The sequence below is a fragment of the Paramisgurnus dabryanus genome, chromosome 1 (assembly GCF_030506205.2).
Source record: "Paramisgurnus dabryanus chromosome 1, PD_genome_1.1, whole genome shotgun sequence".
Taxonomy (NCBI): domain Eukaryota; kingdom Metazoa; phylum Chordata; class Actinopteri; order Cypriniformes; family Cobitidae; genus Paramisgurnus; species Paramisgurnus dabryanus.
This window is the reverse complement of record NC_133337.1, coordinates 6496654-6515250: the sequence shown is the minus strand read 5'-3', so window position 1 is coordinate 6515250 and position 18597 is coordinate 6496654. Positions and strand designations below refer to the sequence as shown.

The 18597-nt window shown below is 35.9% G+C and overlaps 2 protein-coding genes across 3 annotated transcripts; both read left to right on the top strand.

Annotated features, from left to right (window-relative positions):
- The first annotated feature begins 3688 nt into the window (after nt 1–3688).
- Nucleotides 3689–14483, top strand: LOC135747178 (G2/M phase-specific E3 ubiquitin-protein ligase-like). 2 transcript variants are annotated; one of them, XM_065265845.2, is made up of 5 exons: nt 3689–4000; nt 4750–4821; nt 5076–5501; nt 5674–5734; nt 13654–14483. In XM_065265845.2, the coding sequence occupies exons 1-5, from the start codon at nt 3887–3889 to the stop codon at nt 13902–13904; spliced, it is 924 nt and encodes a 307-aa protein (XP_065121917.1). In that variant the 5' UTR covers nt 3689–3886; the 3' UTR covers nt 13905–14483. The 2 variants fall into 2 exon arrangements, with proteins under 2 accessions (XP_065121917.1, XP_065121918.1); XM_065265846.2 differs by lacking the exons at nt 3689–4000; nt 4750–4821; nt 5076–5501; nt 5674–5734 and adding exons at nt 10789–11531; nt 11798–11998; nt 12077–12266.
- Nucleotides 5867–10720, top strand: LOC135747234 (uncharacterized). Its single transcript, XM_065265873.1, has 5 exons — nt 5867–6129; nt 9274–9412; nt 9673–9765; nt 9929–10221; nt 10366–10720. Exons 1-5 carry the CDS (start codon nt 5898–5900, stop codon nt 10440–10442), a joined length of 834 nt encoding a protein of 277 aa, XP_065121945.1. The 5' UTR covers nt 5867–5897; the 3' UTR covers nt 10443–10720.
- Nucleotides 14484–18597: the final 4114 nt, after the last annotated feature.

Below are 18597 nucleotides of genomic sequence, written 5' to 3'. Positions count from 1 at the left end.
CGTTTACCATTCACCGTTGTTTCAACGTTGTTTCAACGTTGAACAAACAACTGACCTAATTTCAACCAAATTTCAACGTTGAAGGTCGGTCATATGCCCGCTGGGTCTCCTCTCACAGGAACATGAGGGTGGGAAACACGGTCATTCAAAAATATTGTCAGGTTTCTACTGATACAAAGCTGAATGCTAAATCGGTGAAGTATTCCTTTAAATCGTGGCCACGTTTTAGTAATTCGTTCCCTTGTTTAAGCTAAATCGTGGCCACGTTTTAGTAATTCGTTCCCTCGTTTAAGCTAAATCGTGCCCACGTTTAAGTAATTCGTTCCCTCGTTTAAGCTAAATCGTGCCCACGTTTTAGTAATTCGTTCGCTCGTTTAAGCTAAATCGTGCCCACGTTTTAGTGCCCAGAATTTCATTTAAACCATCGGGACATTATTACCACAATGCACATCTATTAAAAGATCAAATTCACTATACACATTACTAATGACGCATACTAAAATCAGTTTTGTAAATTTTTGCCCAGTATTTCATTAAAATCATCAGAATAGTGACGCTTATCGCAGCTCAATACATAAATACATTGCTATTAAGGATACAATTCATACACCTGGGTCGTGTATAAATCCAGTTTTATTAACTCTTTCCCAGAATTAAAAAAAAAACATTGGGACATAACGTGAGCTAACGCATTGATACAGTGCTATATAAGGATCAAATTCATACATCTTGGGTCTTAAAGCGTTTTATTCATTCCTGCCCGGAATAATAAAAAAAACATCCGGACATTAACATGATGCTTAACGCATAAATACATTGCTATTTAAAGATCAAGTTTACTATATACCTTATTAAGGAGTCATACTTCATATACAGTTTTATTAATAAAAAAAAACTAAACACAACCTTAGGGACATTAACATGACGCTTAATGCATTCTAATGCATTAAATACAGTGCTATTAAAAGATCAAAATCACTATATACCTTATTAATAAGTTATATACATATACCGTTTTATTTATTCCTGGCCAGAATTAAAAAACATATTGGAACATTAACGTGGCGCAGTAATTAATTAAACTAAATAATTCAGTGGCTTAAATATCACTAAAATGAATAATTAAAATAACTTAATAAAATCTCTTTGTCACTTGGGTGATTTTTTTTAGTTGGACAAACCAAAATAGATGATTTAATATAAAAAAATAAACATAAATTTTGTGTAATATGTACAGATATTATTTAGGTGTATACAAATAATATAATAATAATATAATCAAATAAAATAAGTATTTAACTAACAGGGCCCGGTTCCCCAAAACGTTCTTATTGCTAAGTAGTCCTTAACCTATTCCTTAATCTCTCTCTTAACTCTATGGCACGATTCCCAAAACGTTTGTACGCTTATTATATCTTCTGTAGAGTCACACTTTCGTAAGGTTGGTCTGGACCATTCGTAAGCTCTCTCTTAGCGTTTTTGAGCGCAAAACGCTATCGCCGCAGTCTTTAGAAATCAGCGCAGCGCAGTACAAGTCAAACTATGGTATGCTGACAATGATTTTATGTTATGGACATTTTTAAGACTTATAATAAAATATGTTTGCAATGGATACAGGACTATTTATGCAGTTGACTTTATTTGGTATCAGAACTAATGAATCAAAGACGGCGCCGGTGTTTGTTCCTCATTGAAGTCTCTATGTTTATAGCGTTTTCATCACGTTACATTTATAATTTATTTAGAAAGATTAAAGATTTCAATTGGTTATACTAAAAAGCAATAATATCATGTATTCTATTATACAATTTATTAAATATTTCATATTTGACAGTTTTATGTCTTTTAACATATAGCCTGTCTTTTTCTTTTCTTTTTTTCTCTACTGTTTGTTTTAAAACTGTTAAGTTTCCAAACATAATAAATATATATTATACATATAATATGATTCATACTGTAAAAATAATTGACTTACAATCAAGAACAGTCAAGATACATTACATAAATGCACACATGTACATCTCAGTAGCCATTAAAACTTTCAATGTATATAAAGAATAAACACTACACTAAAGGGAAACATAGGGGGAACAGACTTCCACACAACACCGGCTGCTTAACTGTTTAGTCCATGCCAATTTTTTTATTTGTCAACCCTTAAACCTTTTGACATTTTGCCTGACGTGGCTAAATAAAACGGAATATGTATATGACTCATTAATAAGTTTTATAGTGATTTTTATCTTTTAATAGCACTGTATTTAATGTATTAGCATGCATTAAGCTATATTTTTTAAATTCTGCGCAGGAATTAATAAAACTAGGCTATAGTATGACTCATTAATAAGGTATATAGTAAACTTGATCTTTAAATAGCACTTTATTAATGCGTTAAGCGTCACGTTAATGTCCCGGTTATTAAATAGCCTACTGGGCACGAATTAATAAAACTGTATGAATTTGATCCTTGGCACTGTATCAATGAGTACACGACCCATAGTATGAATTTTATATTAATGCATTGAGCTGCGATAAGCATGTTCCAATGATTTTAATGAAATTCTAGGCAGGAGTTTATAAAACTGCATTTTGTATGCGTCAATTTACAACAAATATTAAGGATTTTTATTAGAAATAATCTGTTGGTTAAATACTTATTTTATTTGATGTATACACCTAAATAATATTTACACAATAATTACAAATAATTACACAAATTTTCTTTTTCTTTTTTTGTCATTTATTTTGGTTTGTCTAACTAAAAAAATCACCCAAGTGACATAAAGAGATTTTATTAAGTTATTTTATTTTAGTGATATTTAAGCAACTGAATTATTTAGTTTAATTTATTACTCCGTCACCTTAATGTCCCAATATGTTTTTTAATTCTGTGCAGGAATATGTGACTTATTAATAAAGTGATTTTGATCTTAAAAGCACTGTATTTAATGCATTAGCATGCATTAAGCGTCATGTTAATGTCCTAAAGGTTGTGTTAAGGTTTTTTTTTATTCTGCACAGGAATTAATAAAACTGTATATGAAGTATGGCTCATTAATAAGGTATATAGATTAATCTTGATCTTTAAATAGCACTGTATTTATGCGTTAAGGGTCATGTTAATTTCCCGATTATTGTTTTTCTAATTTTCCGGGCAGGAATGAATAAAACGGTTTAAGACCCAAGATGTATGAATTTGATCCTTATATAGCACTGTATCAATGTGTTAGCTCACGTTATGTCCCAATATATTTTATGAAATCCTGTGAAGGAGTTAATAAACTGTATATATACAGAAGCCATAAGGTGTATGAATTTTATACTTAATAACAATGTATTAATGCATTGAGCTGCAATAAGCGTCACTATTCCGATGATTTTAATGAAATTCTTGGCAGGAATTTATTAAACTGCATTAAGTATGCGTCATTAATAATGGTTAGAGTGAATTTGATCTTGTTAGCGTTGTGTTAATGTCCAGATGGTTTAAATGAAATTCTGGGCACTAATTCATAAAACGTGGCCACGATTTAACTTAATCAGGGAACGAGTTAATAAAACGTGGGCACGATTTAGCTTAAACGAGAGAACGAATTACTAAAACGTGCGCACGATTTAGCTTAAACGAGGGAACGAATTACTAAATCGTGCGCACGATTTAGCTTAAACGAGGGAACGAATTACTAAAACGTGCGCACGATTTAATAATTCGTGGGAACGAATTGCTAATTTGTGGCCACGATTTAAAAAAAAAGTTTTACCATGTCATCAGAAGGGCTCCGTATGTCATCACTCTGTCATGTTCGCATGCTTAATTGCCAGCAAGAGCCTGTATCCCCGCCCGCCCGCCCCGACCAGGTAACCGTTAACGTTACTGTCGTTCAAAATGTCCAACGAATCGGCTTTAGTTGAGAGCATCGGCAGAGCCGTCCTGGCGGCTATCCAAAATGTTTCAACAACGACAACAACCACCTCCGGGCCACCACATGCCACCACATCGGTAAGTACGTTTTTCAAACCACGTAGCATTAGATTTTTTTGTAAAGGTTAACTTAACTAAACTAGCAAAAGAGATTTGTTACTAGCAACAAATGAACTTTATGTGTAGCACATGTGTTTCTATAAAGCGTAAAACTCACACGTTTAACGTGAGTGACGCAGTAAACCATGGTTTTATTGTGGTAAAAGTGTAGTAACCATGTTTACATGGTTTAACTATGGTTTTGGAAAACCATGGTTGTCAAACCCATGGTTATTTTGTGGTTACTACGGTTTTACCACAGTAACCATGTTTTTCTGGTTTTAACCGTAGTAAAACCATGGTTAATTTTCGTTAGGGTAAGATTATGTGAAGATTTGCTGAGCAGCAAAGCATGATTCATTAGATAATTTAGCATTACAGCTACAGAGGCTACTTCTCACCTTACAAATTACACTAAATTGTTGGTCAAATGGAAATCTCTCTTGGCTTAACTTACCTGTTGACCTTTACTCACAAGATAAAACCATTCTCTGCTTGGCTAGAGAGAGAGAAATGCTGATGAAGGACAGCGGCAGTCATAATGATAAAGACATTTAATTTAATGTGAATAAGGTACCAGAGACAGAGTGTATACTGTAAAAAAGCATATAATGTATCTCTCTCTGTTTCCGTTACCAATCTCAACCATGACCTTTGACTGCTGAGCATGTAAACATTAAAAACACATGAAATATAATGTTGCTAATATTTTGCTAATGTCTCTTCAGGTTCCCACCACTTACAATTACACACCGGGGCCAGCCACACCCACCACCTCCACTGGGACATCATACCGCTCGGTATACTTGCATATTCATGTAACTTAGCTGGCTGTTTGTTTGTTTTTTGTTTTTTTTGTGTGGTGTAATGTTTCAGGATTAGTTCCAATCATGATGGCATATTTTACACAACACCAGTGTTTTGATTTAATAAATTGCTTATTGACAAAAAAAGTTTAATGACCCACCATCAGTAAGTTGGTTTGCATTCACAATTAACGAAAACGAATTGCTCTCTTGTAATGCACAAGTGTCTCTGTTTTCATTGATTTCAGGTTCCCTTTCCATCAGTTCATCAACGGACTGCTACACACTCACGTTTTGTCAGAAAAAACAAAGCCTGCAAACATTATACAAGAGATGTTGTGTGCTTGCCTTTTTCGTCAGCATCAACATTCCGCATTCCAAGGGGAGACTCAAGAGCAAATTTAGCACGCAATGGCCTTATTGGGAAGATCTCCTTTACATCTGACAGGTCTGAAGCACAACTTAAAGAAGAAATGACCGCCATTTTCAGAAGAACGTTTGCATTGTCTATGGGCCAGTCTTTCCCATTCGAGTATTTGAGTACAGTCAAGGGATGCAAAAGACTAATGAAACCAAATGTCTCAAGCAGTTTTCTGTGGGGTGGAAAAGAAGTTGCTTCGATTAGTTCAGCCACTTGTCTCTATATAATGGCATCAATAAGCAAACCTGTACAGGTAAACAGTTTACATGTCAGTACAGGGTTTCAGTTATGGGCAGCATTTCAATGTGTTAGAAGTAAAAATATTTATGTTGCTTATTTTGCTTCTAATTTTTTTTAGGTTAACTCGGTGTTAAATACTTAACTACCACTTGCTTGATGTATTATTTATCACTTTTTTTCTCCAGGAGGAACCTGAGGAACTCTCCGATAGTGACTTTGAAAGTCCTGTGGGCTCGAGAAAGAGAGGTGGGTTTGAGAATTTGTAATGTTGTTTCGCAACAGGTTGTAGTCACAGTCAACCGGTAATTTTTATCACAGCAATGCAATGGGTTTATCGTTCATTTATAACATTTTTTATCTGTTCTAATTCTGCTCATTCCAAAATTCAGATATGGGTAATTAATTAAAAATGTTAAGTACTTTGCTTCCAGTTTCTTGTGTGTGTGTGTATTATTGTATGTATGTGTATATGTATGTGTATGTATGTATGTGTGTGTGTGTGTGTGTGTGTGTGTATTCCCTTCTTTTGTCCATAACATGTCATTTAGTTCATACAGTGTCACCTTCCACAAGTGAAAGTGAGCTCAACAGTCAAGGCAGTGAAAATGAGAGACTGCAAGAAAGTCCATCACATCAAAGAAGTAGGTTAAAGCAGATGTTTATATTATATTTTCTATAGGCTGTATGATAACTCTGTTCAAACCCCGGTCCAGCCCTGGTCCTTTCTGTGTTGAGTTTGCATGTTCTCCCGTGTTTGTGTGGGTTTCCTGCACCATCAAAAACGCGCACATTTAGATGAATTATCCAGTCAGTGCCCTTGACCGAGGCACTGGCTAAGAATCTGGAGTTGGTTCACGGGCGCTGTGCTATGGTTGCCCCTGCTCCTGGGATGGGTTAAATGCAGAGGACAAGTTTCACTGTAATACATTGTTTGTGTGATTAATAGGGGTGCGACGAGACACTTAATCCACTAGACGAGACACGAGATTGGGTTCACAGGAACAATCTATCATAGCTCTAAAATGTATTTAGTGTGGGGAACGTTTTTTTTTTGTTTTGACACTGTAAAATATAGAAGCTATCCACACCTCAACAGTTAGTGAATATTCAATGATTTTAGTAAATGGGTGTGTTTAGGTCAAGAGGGCAGTCATTTTAATGTTAGATTTTTGTGGCAGGGCCCTGGAGTGTACTGTAATTGAACTGTGTGCCAACCAACCCTTGGCCCAACCAGCCTTGCTCTCTCTGAATTTGATATTTTTTGGTAATCAAAAAAGACCCAAGTGAACAATAGCCTTTAAAATTACATAATAATGAAGATGCAATAATAATTTGGTTCAAATGAAGTATCAAAACCAAGTTACATTAAACAACATTATATTTGTAGCCTATGTAATAAACCTGCATTATGTATTATAACAAATGCCTGCAGGTGGCAATAGTGTACTCGTCTCGCGGATGCTATCTTCACTTTCACTTTAGATGGAAAAACATTTATTTTTAGCCAAACAATGTTTAAATCCATTTGAATCTTTAATATTTGTCCAATTCTTTACAATAGAAATGATACAGCCACTGTCCTTCTTGAGCAAGAACATGCAGACATTCATGTGAACTCTGTGTGAGGGTTTAATCTGCTGAGACACTTCTGACTTTGACACAACTCAGACTTTATACCAGTTCCCAAACGAACATTATTGGAAACCTAAATAAAAAAGCACATGCAGTAAAAGAAAGAATATAATGCATGCATTGTAAAAGGTTCAAACAGAAAGCTGCATCTTCCGGAGGTTGCATATGCAGGCTACAAACATCATCAAGGTTTATTTCAGTTAACTGAGCATTACATTCGCAAGTCATATGCATATTACTACAATTTGCAATTAACTTAATAATTAGTAAACTTTATAATTGTTAATAGTCTCTAATAAGACTCTCATGCAACCTCAGAAGGATACAGTCTTTTATTTGAGAAACGGCAGCATTTCACCTCCACGTCGCACCAGATCTCGTCACACCCCTAGTGATTAATAAGTATAACGGTTACTTTTCAGGAAGTGAAAAAAACACTGTATATCAAGAGCAGTTGAATGTAGCGTTGTCATACTTGGTACGGCATATTTACATGTAACCATATTCTTGCCAGTGTAATGATATAATCCACATTTGACCAAAATTGAGTTTAAATGGACATACGTGCATATTTTACAGTAACTGTGATCGATACGTGTTCTTCCGATCATTAATTAGAATGGCCAAGTTGTGTTTCGTATTGACAGATGAATACGCTCAGTTCATTAAATAGCCTACATCTTAGTTAAATACGCTTACTTTATTTAATATTAATTATACATTTATTAAATGTCTCTTGCAAACTATGAAGGGACAATGAATCAATACACTGACATGGTAATGCTAGACAGCTGGGGTGTCAGTTTGTGTTGAAAAGTGGTGGGGACAAAAGATCAGATAAAAACATTACTGCAGGAAGGGAAAAATATTGAATAACGGCACACCAAAAATGGGCATAGCGTAGGCTAGTCAACAACAAGAAAATACTCAGCATAAAACCCTCAACAATGTCGACTGCACACATGTAACAGTCCCTGCAACACCAGCTCAACCGAACAGTGCCAAAGCACCATACCGTAGAAAACAGCAGCACGTTTAATAAATGATTACAATGAATTTCATTACATATGTACAAGAAAACACACCATAAGCATACAACGCAACATATGTGACACTAGACCACAAAACCAGTCTTAAGCATCGCTTGATTTTCAGAACATTTTAACCAAACGCCTTCAAAAAGCGGTGGGATGTCCCCAGCGTAAATAACACCAATGCTAGACAGATACTTTGTTTGCACAGTCCTACCATAATTAAGTCACTCCTAGATGTTCGTCTGGGGTCCGGGGGAAACGTTTACCTCGATGAAGGAAAGTCATTGTCATGTTTATTCGGCTATATCCAGTGCTGAGCTTCGATGAAACTTTACGAGTTTCATCGGACAGGGACGATACCCTTGACCTTGACAACTCAGTAATTACTGCTTTTTACCCGCAAAAGTTGAGTTCACACATTTTTAGGATTGAAGCCCTGATTTTCTGCTTAGCTGAGAGCAATTAACGAACTTTCACAAACAGTAATGTAATGTGTGATTCCAGTCTTCCGGCTTGTGTTCAATCCAAACAGTTGTATAAAAAGTATATATTTTTTATTTATTTTATAAAATGAACGATCGTTTCGCTAGATTAGCCCCTCATCCTCAGCTTGGATTGTGCAGATTGAAGTTAAAGCACTTCAAAGACTTTTGAAACTGCATTGATTTGGACTTGAAAAACTATGGTAACCATTTGAGCCCATTCTGTGAAGAAAAATCCAGAAACGTTTTCCTCAAAAACCTTAATTTCTCTTCCACTGAGAAAAGAAAGACATGGATATCTATTGTGGTTTGTGAATTATTAGGAATTTTTCATTTTGAGGTGAACTAATCCTTTCAGACTTTGAAAGTCCTGTAGTGTGACCAAAGCTTAACAAAAGCCAAACTGACAAAATTTAGGCATCAGTTCTTTTATTTAATTTTTATGGTCAGCCTCAAATGGATCACTGTAAGCAACCTGTATACTGTAGTTGGATTGGATGTCTTAATTCTTTTAGGTTTCCTTTTCAATTTCTTTTAAAGGAAAAACTATTAAAAATGGAATTATGGTTAAGTTAGATAAAATGAGATTAACATCATTACAAAAATATTTCCTTTTAACCTCCTTTTCTTTATGCAGTGCTGAGTGCAGTGCCTTCATCACAGAGGGAAAGTGAGGCCAGAAGGCAGGAGACAGAGAGCAGCACTCAAGAAACTGAAAGTCAGGGCCAGGCAGAGGACCTGAGACAAGTGTTTCCTTATAATGTGGCAGACTTTGTGTAATATATTGTTTGGGCTTCATAGAAATACAGCAGTGTAGATGTTGGTCCGTTTACATTATGAACCATTATGATAAAAGTCTCTCTCTCTATCTCTCTTTCGCTCTCTATCTCTCTTTCGCTCACTCTTGCTCCTTTCTTCGCTCTCTCTCTCTCTCTATCTCTCGCTCTGTCTATCTCTCGCTTTCTCTCTATCTCTCCCTCTCTCTATTTCTCTCTCTCTTTCTCTCTGCTGAATTTTCTGCTGTCCATTTGCTTAGCCCTGTTTTTCTGGAGGAAGATGAGGCTCTTGAAGAGGCTATTCAGCGTAGTCTACTAGAAGAGTTTGATGGACCTGCTGTTAATACTTTAAAGTAAGCATTACAAGTAATTTTTTATTACAGTAAACATCTTGTTTACACCAGTGTAAACATTGCAAACAACATTGAACAGTTATGTCATTGTGCACTGAAGGTGATAGTGGAGTAAATGCACAGATAGTCAAAGGTCTATTTATCTTTGTCATTTTTAATATAGGTCATCTGAAATGCTGAGCAAAGAAGAAATTGCAGGTCTTCTACAAGCTCATAGTGAGGCAGTTATTACATCGGGAACAAGACAGATCTATATCAGCCGAGCCAATGTTTGGACCACAGCATTACGTGTGTTTAAGAGACCCAGTTTTGCAGAAAGCTGTGACAAGCTCTATGTCACATTTACAAGCGATGAACATGATGCTGTGGAAGATGCTGCTGACCTTGGGGGTCCCAGACGAGAGTTTTTCCGCTTACTGGTGAAGGCTATCTTCCAGGACAGTGGAGCTTTTGAAGGTTTTTATAAAAAAATATATATATATATATATATATATATATATATCTCTCATTATTTATTTAGCTACCTGACCACAAATATTGTTTTGTACATGCCAGAGAAAATAATACAGAATGTGCTGCTTAACTTATTTAATATTTCAGGCACACCAAATGGATGCACACCAAGACTGAACATGTTCCACTTGCAAAACGGAGTGTATCGAACCATTGGCAGGTAGTGGTGGGCAGAGCGAGGCTTTGTGAAACACTGAAACAGTTGAATCAATTGTGCCGTATGTTTCGAGGCTTCGAAACATCAATCCGAAACCGCCTCCACAGTGACACCTAGCGGTCGTTTGCATGTCTTTACATGAAGCAGCCTTGACAAGATTTTAGACGAGCCCTGACAAATTGTATCCCACATGTTGTTTAATTGACACACAAGTGATAGAATGGGAGAGTGGATAGTGCTCTCGACTCTCATTCGTAGGTCTTAGGATCGAACCTGGGAAATGTATGTGCTACGTCATCATAATAAAATAGTTTTGTTGTTGTTTCAACATCTGTTTGACAACTACATGAGCTTTTAGGCTCACAATTGTCGATAACTATAGGCTATTCGGGTCTATTTAATGAAAAAAAAAAATAGAATAGAGATATACCAAATAAATAATAAGAGATTCATAAAATATATCAAGCCATAATATGCCACATTGTTTACATATAAAGATCTTTATTCAAATATATAAATTGTTCTGTGTTGATAAACTCAACCAGCTACTTTTTTACATATAATTTCTCCAGCCTTTGAAAACATTCTCACACAATGGACATTTGCTGGCATGCATTTTTTGTAAGTAGCCTAAGTGTTACATACCTATGAGGAAAAATTACTTCTTTTCAGTAATTTATAGTATTTGATCTTGCCAAAAACGCATCTATGAGGTATTGTCAGTTTTGTTTCCTACCCTGTCAGTTTAAGATTCGAAGCAGATTCGACAGGTACGCCACCTTTCGAAATACTTGTGAAATGCACCGCTTGGTGTTTCAAATCACTTCATCACGTGACATGGGTGTTTCGAATCACATTTCGGAGCAGTGTTTCGAAACATTTACGCTTCGGGATCTCGACACAGTGTCGAAACGTCAGTTTCGCGGGAGCCATCCCTATTGGCAGGATGATGTCTACAATAATAGTGCAAGGGGGTGAAACACCTGCATTCCTGTCTCCAAGTGTAGTGGACTACATTGTATTTGGGGACATCCTTCAAGTTCATGTGTCACCTGATGATATAGGTGACCCTGATTTAAGGGAGAACCTCAATAAGGTAATGCACAATGTTATGATCTGAAGACTATTGTAGTAAGCCTTTGTACTACTGTGGAATATTAAAAAAGCCGTTACTTTTATTTTGGTGGAATGCATTATCAAAATAATTTTGATTTCATATTACCAAACAAATAACTAATAATGCAAACTTTTCTTGTCATATGTAACTATTAAGGGAAAAGCACAGTCTACATAGTACTTCTGTAAATGTTGTTGGTTAAATGCAGTAATTTGAAAAAATAACATTTGATCTGTAATATTTAGGTTCAAGATGCAACCTTGCAGGATGATTTGGAGAAGGCAGTCAGCTGTTGTGACTCATGGCGATATCAAGTAGAGGGGCTTCCACTCGTAGTCACCATGGCCAACAGAGATGTGTTTGTGAAAAATGCAGTTTTATACCATACTGTTGTGCAACGGCAGAGCTGTCTTGATCAACTCATTGATGGCTTGTCCCACTATGGAGTAAGTTTTACCTCACAGTTCTGTATCATCTTGGATTATCTTTATGGCCTTTCATTAATGGTGATGAATTCCCTCCAGGTTTTATCACTCCTGAGAGAGAACCCCAGCTTGCGTGTGCTACTTGACATACCAGGAGAGGACAAATGTCAAGAAGCTGATTTTGTAGCTGGTATTCTCAAACCAAGCTACTCCGTACTGGGGAGCAACAGAAGAGCTAAGGAGGAGTTGATAGTGATCAAATTTAGGGAGTTTCTCCAATGTGTTGAAAGTAAGTACCGTCAGTTTCTAAAAGTAAATGCTTAATTTTAGGCAAAATCCAATATCCGTCGTGTTATTCTGTCATCTTTTTTCCCAAAACGCAATAAACGCCACTCCCCCTTTTCTACAGAATGCAATAAATCCGCTCCACAAATTACAGCGCGCAATTCCACACATTGTAAACAAATAATGGTGGCGCGTTGAGTACACGGAATCCTAGTTTTCCTCATCTACTTTGTACTTTGTGATTAACAAACAAACCGAAATAATACCTTAATGGCATTGCTAAACCTGTTGTGGTTTTCTGTGGAGGGGAAGAAATGTCAGCCATCAACATCCAAGTGCCTCTCACGTAAAGTATTAGGAGACGAAAAATGCCGGTTGCTTGTTCGCCCGACAGCATCAAGGTCTCTCATGCTAACACATTGACCCCAGGGGATCTTATAAAAACTTTTATTTTATGCAAAGCCAACGAAAATCGAGCAGGACCAAACATTTTACAGCTGATGGCTGGCAAAAAAGTTAAACGACGACATCCCAAGCAAGCAATGAGTGTTCTTAATATGAAAAAGTGTTTTGGTTGATGCCATTAATGTTTATTTAAACGTTTAAATCAGTTGTAAATGAAAAACTAAATGAATTTAACATGGCAAAGATGAATGAACATTAATATATATTGTTATATTGATGGATTTATTGCAGTTTGTGGAAAAAAGAAGTTTATAATAAATCTTTGAAAATCAAATTATGGATTTGAATTTTTTATGTTTGTATAACCTATAAAGATGCATTGTGAAAGTTTGTAACAGAAAATAGGGGTTTTCATCATGTCACTTTCTTGTTATAGAAAACACGTTTTTACCGAAATTAGTCAAAATGAATTTATTGCATTTTGGAACCAAACTCATTATTTGTAATTCAGTATATTATACAACCAGACAAATCCAGGAAACTTACAAATTTATTTTATTTCTTACAACCCATGAAGCTGTGCCTATCTAATGTTTATGTACCACAAACAAGAATAGAGATGTTATCTAATTGCTTTTCAGAATAAAATTTTCACCAAAATACCTATACAGTAATCTATTAGTCACTCATTAATTTGAGTCAGGCTTTCTTAAAGGGATAGTTACCCCAAAAATGAAAATTCTGTCAACATTTAAAATGGAAAAATTATATAAAAATGGAAGTAAATGGGGTCCACGAACAGTTTGGTTACAAACATTTCTCAAAATATCTTGCTCTGTGTTCATTAGACCAAAGAAATTTATATTGGTCTGTAACAACATGAGAATGAGTATATGATGACAGAATTTTCGTTTTTGGGTTAACTATCCCTTTAAACCTGAGTATTTTACTGTCTCAAGTCAACAATTGTATCCCTTTGCTTTTAGATAAAGAGCTGAGAGACACATATGGGGACAGGACTCTAACCAACAGTGAGGAGGCATTCCTGAAGACTTTGAGACCTGGTCACATCCTGGCATTTGCTACAGGGAGCAGCAAAGTCCCAGCCATTGGCTTTCATCCATCTCCTAAATTAATGTTTATTCATGATGAAAAAAAACATCTTCCCATTGCGCACACTTGTGCAAATGAGCTTCACCTTTTTGTAAACGCAAAAACAATGGCTGATGATGATTGAGTTTGAGTTTGAGTTTATTTATTTAAGAAATGGGACAATGCACATTCATAGCCACGCAACACATAGAGCATGAAAATATGCCAAATTTAGCCATACAGGCTAATTTTCATTTGTAGTCCCAGGCAGGCGGATGTTAAATAACACAATTACAATTAAAATACTAAATTCTAATAAAAATAACCATATCATACATTTTCCAAACAGCATAATCATAACCAACAAAACACACACTACACCAAATCATGACAACATTTTTGATTATCTAATAGATGAATTGATTACCATGATGAATTTAACTACTGCTTCCTAGTAGCACTAATGAATGGATCTTTATTCAGCACCATTTAAACAAACAGTTAATTTGTTAAAGAACCCCTGCAGTGTAATACACCAATGTTTAGTGCAGGGCTCCACATGTTTGTTCATAAACGACATAGTTTGTCCATGTTTTAAAGCAATGGTTTTAATTGCAGTACACAAGAAATCTTAAAAAGAAATACTTAAGCTTGTGTTGTTCCATCTTGCTCCACACTTCGCCCTGTTTTCTTACAAAATTTTTTTTTACCTCTGTGAGAACTATCTGACCCTTCTTTATACTGTAAGATTTTGTACTGTATGATTGGAAAGATATGGAATCAATCGTCGCAGTAATAATAAATTTCAAATGTAGTTTCTTTAACCTTGTGATGTGTGTGGTTTTTTTAAACAATGATTGTTGATGAATTTAATTAACAGTTTTTTTAATGAAACAGCAGTGAAGGAATAAACTATGTACATTTATTTAAAATAATTCCATAGAAATTTGAAGTACTTTTCAGATTACAATTTTTAATTCCCCTCCTCACCATCGAAAGCCTGGCATATTTAGATTTATTGCTGTTGAATGTTTTGTGATAAACTGAAGATTGTATTTGTTCATATGTTGAAAAAATTCACACTCCTCAAACAATCACTTTACAAAACCTTTTGGATAAAAGAAAACTCTTACCTTATGAACAGCCATCTTCTCAGAGATACATCATAATAATACAATAGTTATGTATGTAATATATAAGATATTATAAAACACTGACAGGTATTGTTTTACTTCATTGAGTACTTTTACTTTGCATATTTAGGTACTTTAAAAAACAGGAACAATGTAGTGGAAATCAGTTATGTATCAATACTGTCTGTAGACAATCTGTAGAGCCCTAAAAAGTATTTTACTGTTCTTTCACATAACATGAGTCATCTTGTTTTTATCCACACTACCATTGCTTTTGACTTGACAGAAAACTAACAGATGCAAAAGTGTTTTGTGTTGTGTACTTTTGAAAGTACAAAAAGGCTAGTGTTACCCAGTTGTCCATGTTATGCTGAAGTCACACATTTACAAGTTTATCAAAAATAAACTGTTGTGTTCTCTGAAACAATGTTTTGCCATTGTTGTTGTCATTTTGAAGAGGGTTAATGGCAGCATTCAGTTCTTGCAAATCCCTATCATTCAATGGGGAAAATCCTCTTTGATAGTTGTGTGAGGAACAAAAAACTACCCCTGCTGTTGAGCGTTCTGGGTTGTGAAAATGAGGCAAATCATTGTCCAGAGTAAAAAGCTGAACTGGTGTTCTATTTCCTTCAGATGATATAGAGTGATTGTTAAATCCAGCTTTGAATTCCTCCAAAGTGCGGTTGATTCGGGGTAGAAAGACATAATGGAGACAAAATAGGTCTGTTGCATTGTCAATGTCTAGGATACCCAGGGATTCCAGTTCATAAAAAATGGGTGCATAAACATGGCTTCAGTTTTTGTTCAAGTCTCGATTAAAACGCTCTATCCTCTGGTTGTGTACAGAACTTCCTGTTAACACAGAGCCTTCCCCCCTGCTCGCATGCATGTCCTCCCAAATCTGAACGTTTTCTCCTCCGTGATCAGTCCTGATGTGCAGTGGTCTGCCAAACTGTCCAACAGCTGCAGTAAAGAGGTCTTTAACAGTTTCAGCACGATTATTGTTGGAGCAGTGAAGAAACATCAACATCCTACTGTAGCCGTCTATGGCACCATGAACAACTAATTTCCACCTAATCAACTTATGATTTCCATCTACATGCCATATGAAATTTGGATGGGGGACAGAGTATACTCGCCGAGCTATTGCTGTTCTTCTCCTGGCTAGGACACCAATTGGGTCCATTCTTCGCAGAGAATCTCTTACACGTTGTCTTTGAACCACAATGTTTTTGGAGCGGAGATGCCCCATAAGCATCACTTCTCCAACATTTGGGTGTTCAGTTTTTATGTGTGACACTTCAAGATCCAACTGTTGATCACTGATGCTCTTAAATTTTGATGTTGGGATATTATAGTCTTGCAGTAACTTGTAGAAAGTTGGCCTTGAGATTGAAAGAATAGATGCCGCTTCTGTTAAGGTGGTTTTCAGTGAAAGACCATGTTCAAGCTCCTCTTTGGAAATCTGATGTCTTCCTTGGTAGTCATTCTAGAACACACCAAAGAAAATGACATTTGGAATGTAGCTATAACAAAAAAGGGTTATTCAAGAGAGAATTATAGACATTATAACAGATGAGCATTCACATCCACTTATTATCTTTCTGACTAAAGAAAAATATAGATTGTACTATACATTTATTTAAGGAATGTTTAAATAAAATGGACAATCAAAAGATGAGAAGTTACTGAGTGGTAAATGAGAAATAAATCAAACAAATATGAACATGATTATTAATGAGTACTTACTGACAGACAGGTCACTGGAGCGAAGTCTGTTGCTGGTAAAGGTGTGGTAACGCTGGTGCTAGAGCCCTGGGTTTTAAAATATAAACAAAATACCAAAGACGTTATCTTGTCACATGTTAGTGTTGTGTAAAATATGCCATCATGATTGGAACTAATCCTGAAACATTACACCACACAAAAAAACAAAAAAAAAAAACAAACAGCCAGCTAAGTTACATCAGTGGGGAACCTTCAGGGCCTTCTACGCCTTCAGAGAAGGCCTAAAAAAATTTATAAAAAGATTTTTTATTATAATAATACAAATAAATAATGTTCAATAAAAATATGTTTTTACATTTTTAAATTTCTATTTAATTCAATTTAATACAATACATGTAATATATTTTCTCTCATCTACGTTAAGTTTACTGTCAGGTTCATGTCATGAAAACATCTAATCCAATCAGAATCGTCTGTCTCTATTAAGGCCCGGTTATCTGGCTCATTCATTGGTTAGGACTTCATGAATCCCAGGGAAGGCCAAGCTATGTGTTTTGGTGTGGAGAGTGACGGGCAAATCGACCAATCACGTTTTGATTTCAAGTGGGCGGGCAAAAAACAATACATTGTAAGCCTTCATGAAGTCCTAATCATGCAACAAACTGGATGCGAGCTGCCGTAAAACACCAAAGACGAAGATCATAGACCGTTAATATTAATACAGTCTAATGGCCCGAATCTCTGCGGTGAAAGTGGTTGAGGTAAATGGCGGAAAACGTGATTGACGTTGTAGCTATTTTGATAGGGCTGAGGTAAAAACGAAATTACTTAAGCGCGTGAAGAGCACAGCTGGGAGAAGCGCGTGCAGAGGAGCCTGTGCATATGACGCGAACACGAGAAAAATAATGGGTTTAATTATACTTTTACTTCCTGACAGTTTCACTTGTTATGTGAGGATAGTAATGACTGACAGACGACGCCGAATTACATACAATATAATTTCCTAACTAAATCTGAGAGAATGCGAAAACATTCAAATATTTTTTACCTCGCTATAACCGATGGGCAGGGCGGAGATACATTTTGGTAGCCCGACAAGAATTCACAATAGCCCCTGGACCTCGGGGCTCGGGCTAGCGATTTTGCGAGCCCTGGATATCTTATAACAACAGTTATAAGCCACAAGGAGGTGCACTGAGAACGCAGGGTGCTATATTTCCCCTTATGAAAAAGATTAACAAGGTATCCTACAGCTAAATATATATTTCCAAAAAATAAAAAACAAATTAAAGAACATAATTTAAGCTTGTTAAATGCAAATTTACAGAGCCCCTGTCATTACAGAGCAGCAGAATCTGTATTTGTGTTTATCAGTTAGATTAAAGTAATTTTAAACTTTAAAACTGCATTTAAAGGCAGACAATGCCCATTCTGTAATTCAACTTTGCGTGATCAGAATTTTTACACATTCACTGTATGATTTAACGAAATACGAATAGCCTAGTATTATGGATGGAGAGGCATTTGCACTTCATTGCATATTTTGAAGGCCCAGCTTAAGTACCCACGGTTCGCCACTGAGTTACATGAATATGCAAGTATACCGAGCGGTATGATGTCCCAGTGGAGGTGGTGGGTGTGGCTGGCCCCGTTGTGTAATTGTAAGTGGTGGGAACCTGAAGAGACATTAGCAAAATATTAGCAACATTATATTTCATGTGTTTTTAATGTTTACATGCTCAGCAGTCAAAGGTCATGGTTGAGATTGGTAACGGAAACAAAGAGAGATACATTATATGCTTTTTTACAGTATACACTCTGTCTCTGGTACCTTATTCACATTAAATTAAATGTCTTTATCATTATGACTGCCGCTGTCCTTCATCAGCATTTCTCTCTCCCTAGCCAAGCAGAGAATGGTTTTATCTTGTGAGTAAAGGTCAACAGGTAAGTTAAGCCAAGAGAGATTTCCATTTG

Bases quoted from the DNA above. Each gene is read 5' to 3' on its own strand.
- LOC135747234 (XM_065265873.1), top strand. From the start codon at position 5,898: ATGTTAAGTACTTTGCTTCCAGTTTCTTGTGTGTGTGTGTATTATTGT. The intron at 9,766-9,928 runs GTAAGCATTACA...TTTTTAATATAG, and splicing joins CCTGCTGTTAATACTTTAAA to GTCATCTGAAATGCTGAGCA. The intron at 10,222-10,365 runs GTTTTTATAAAA...TTAATATTTCAG, and splicing joins GGACAGTGGAGCTTTTGAAG to GCACACCAAATGGATGCACA.
- LOC135747178 (XM_065265845.2), top strand. From the start codon at position 3,887: ATGTCCAACGAATCGGCTTTAGTTGAGAGCATCGGCAGAGCCGTCCTG. The intron at 4,001-4,749 runs GTAAGTACGTTT...ATGTCTCTTCAG, and splicing joins CACCACATGCCACCACATCG to GTTCCCACCACTTACAATTA. The intron at 5,735-13,653 runs GTGGGTTTGAGA...CTTTGCTTTTAG, and splicing joins TGTGGGCTCGAGAAAGAGAG to ATAAAGAGCTGAGAGACACA.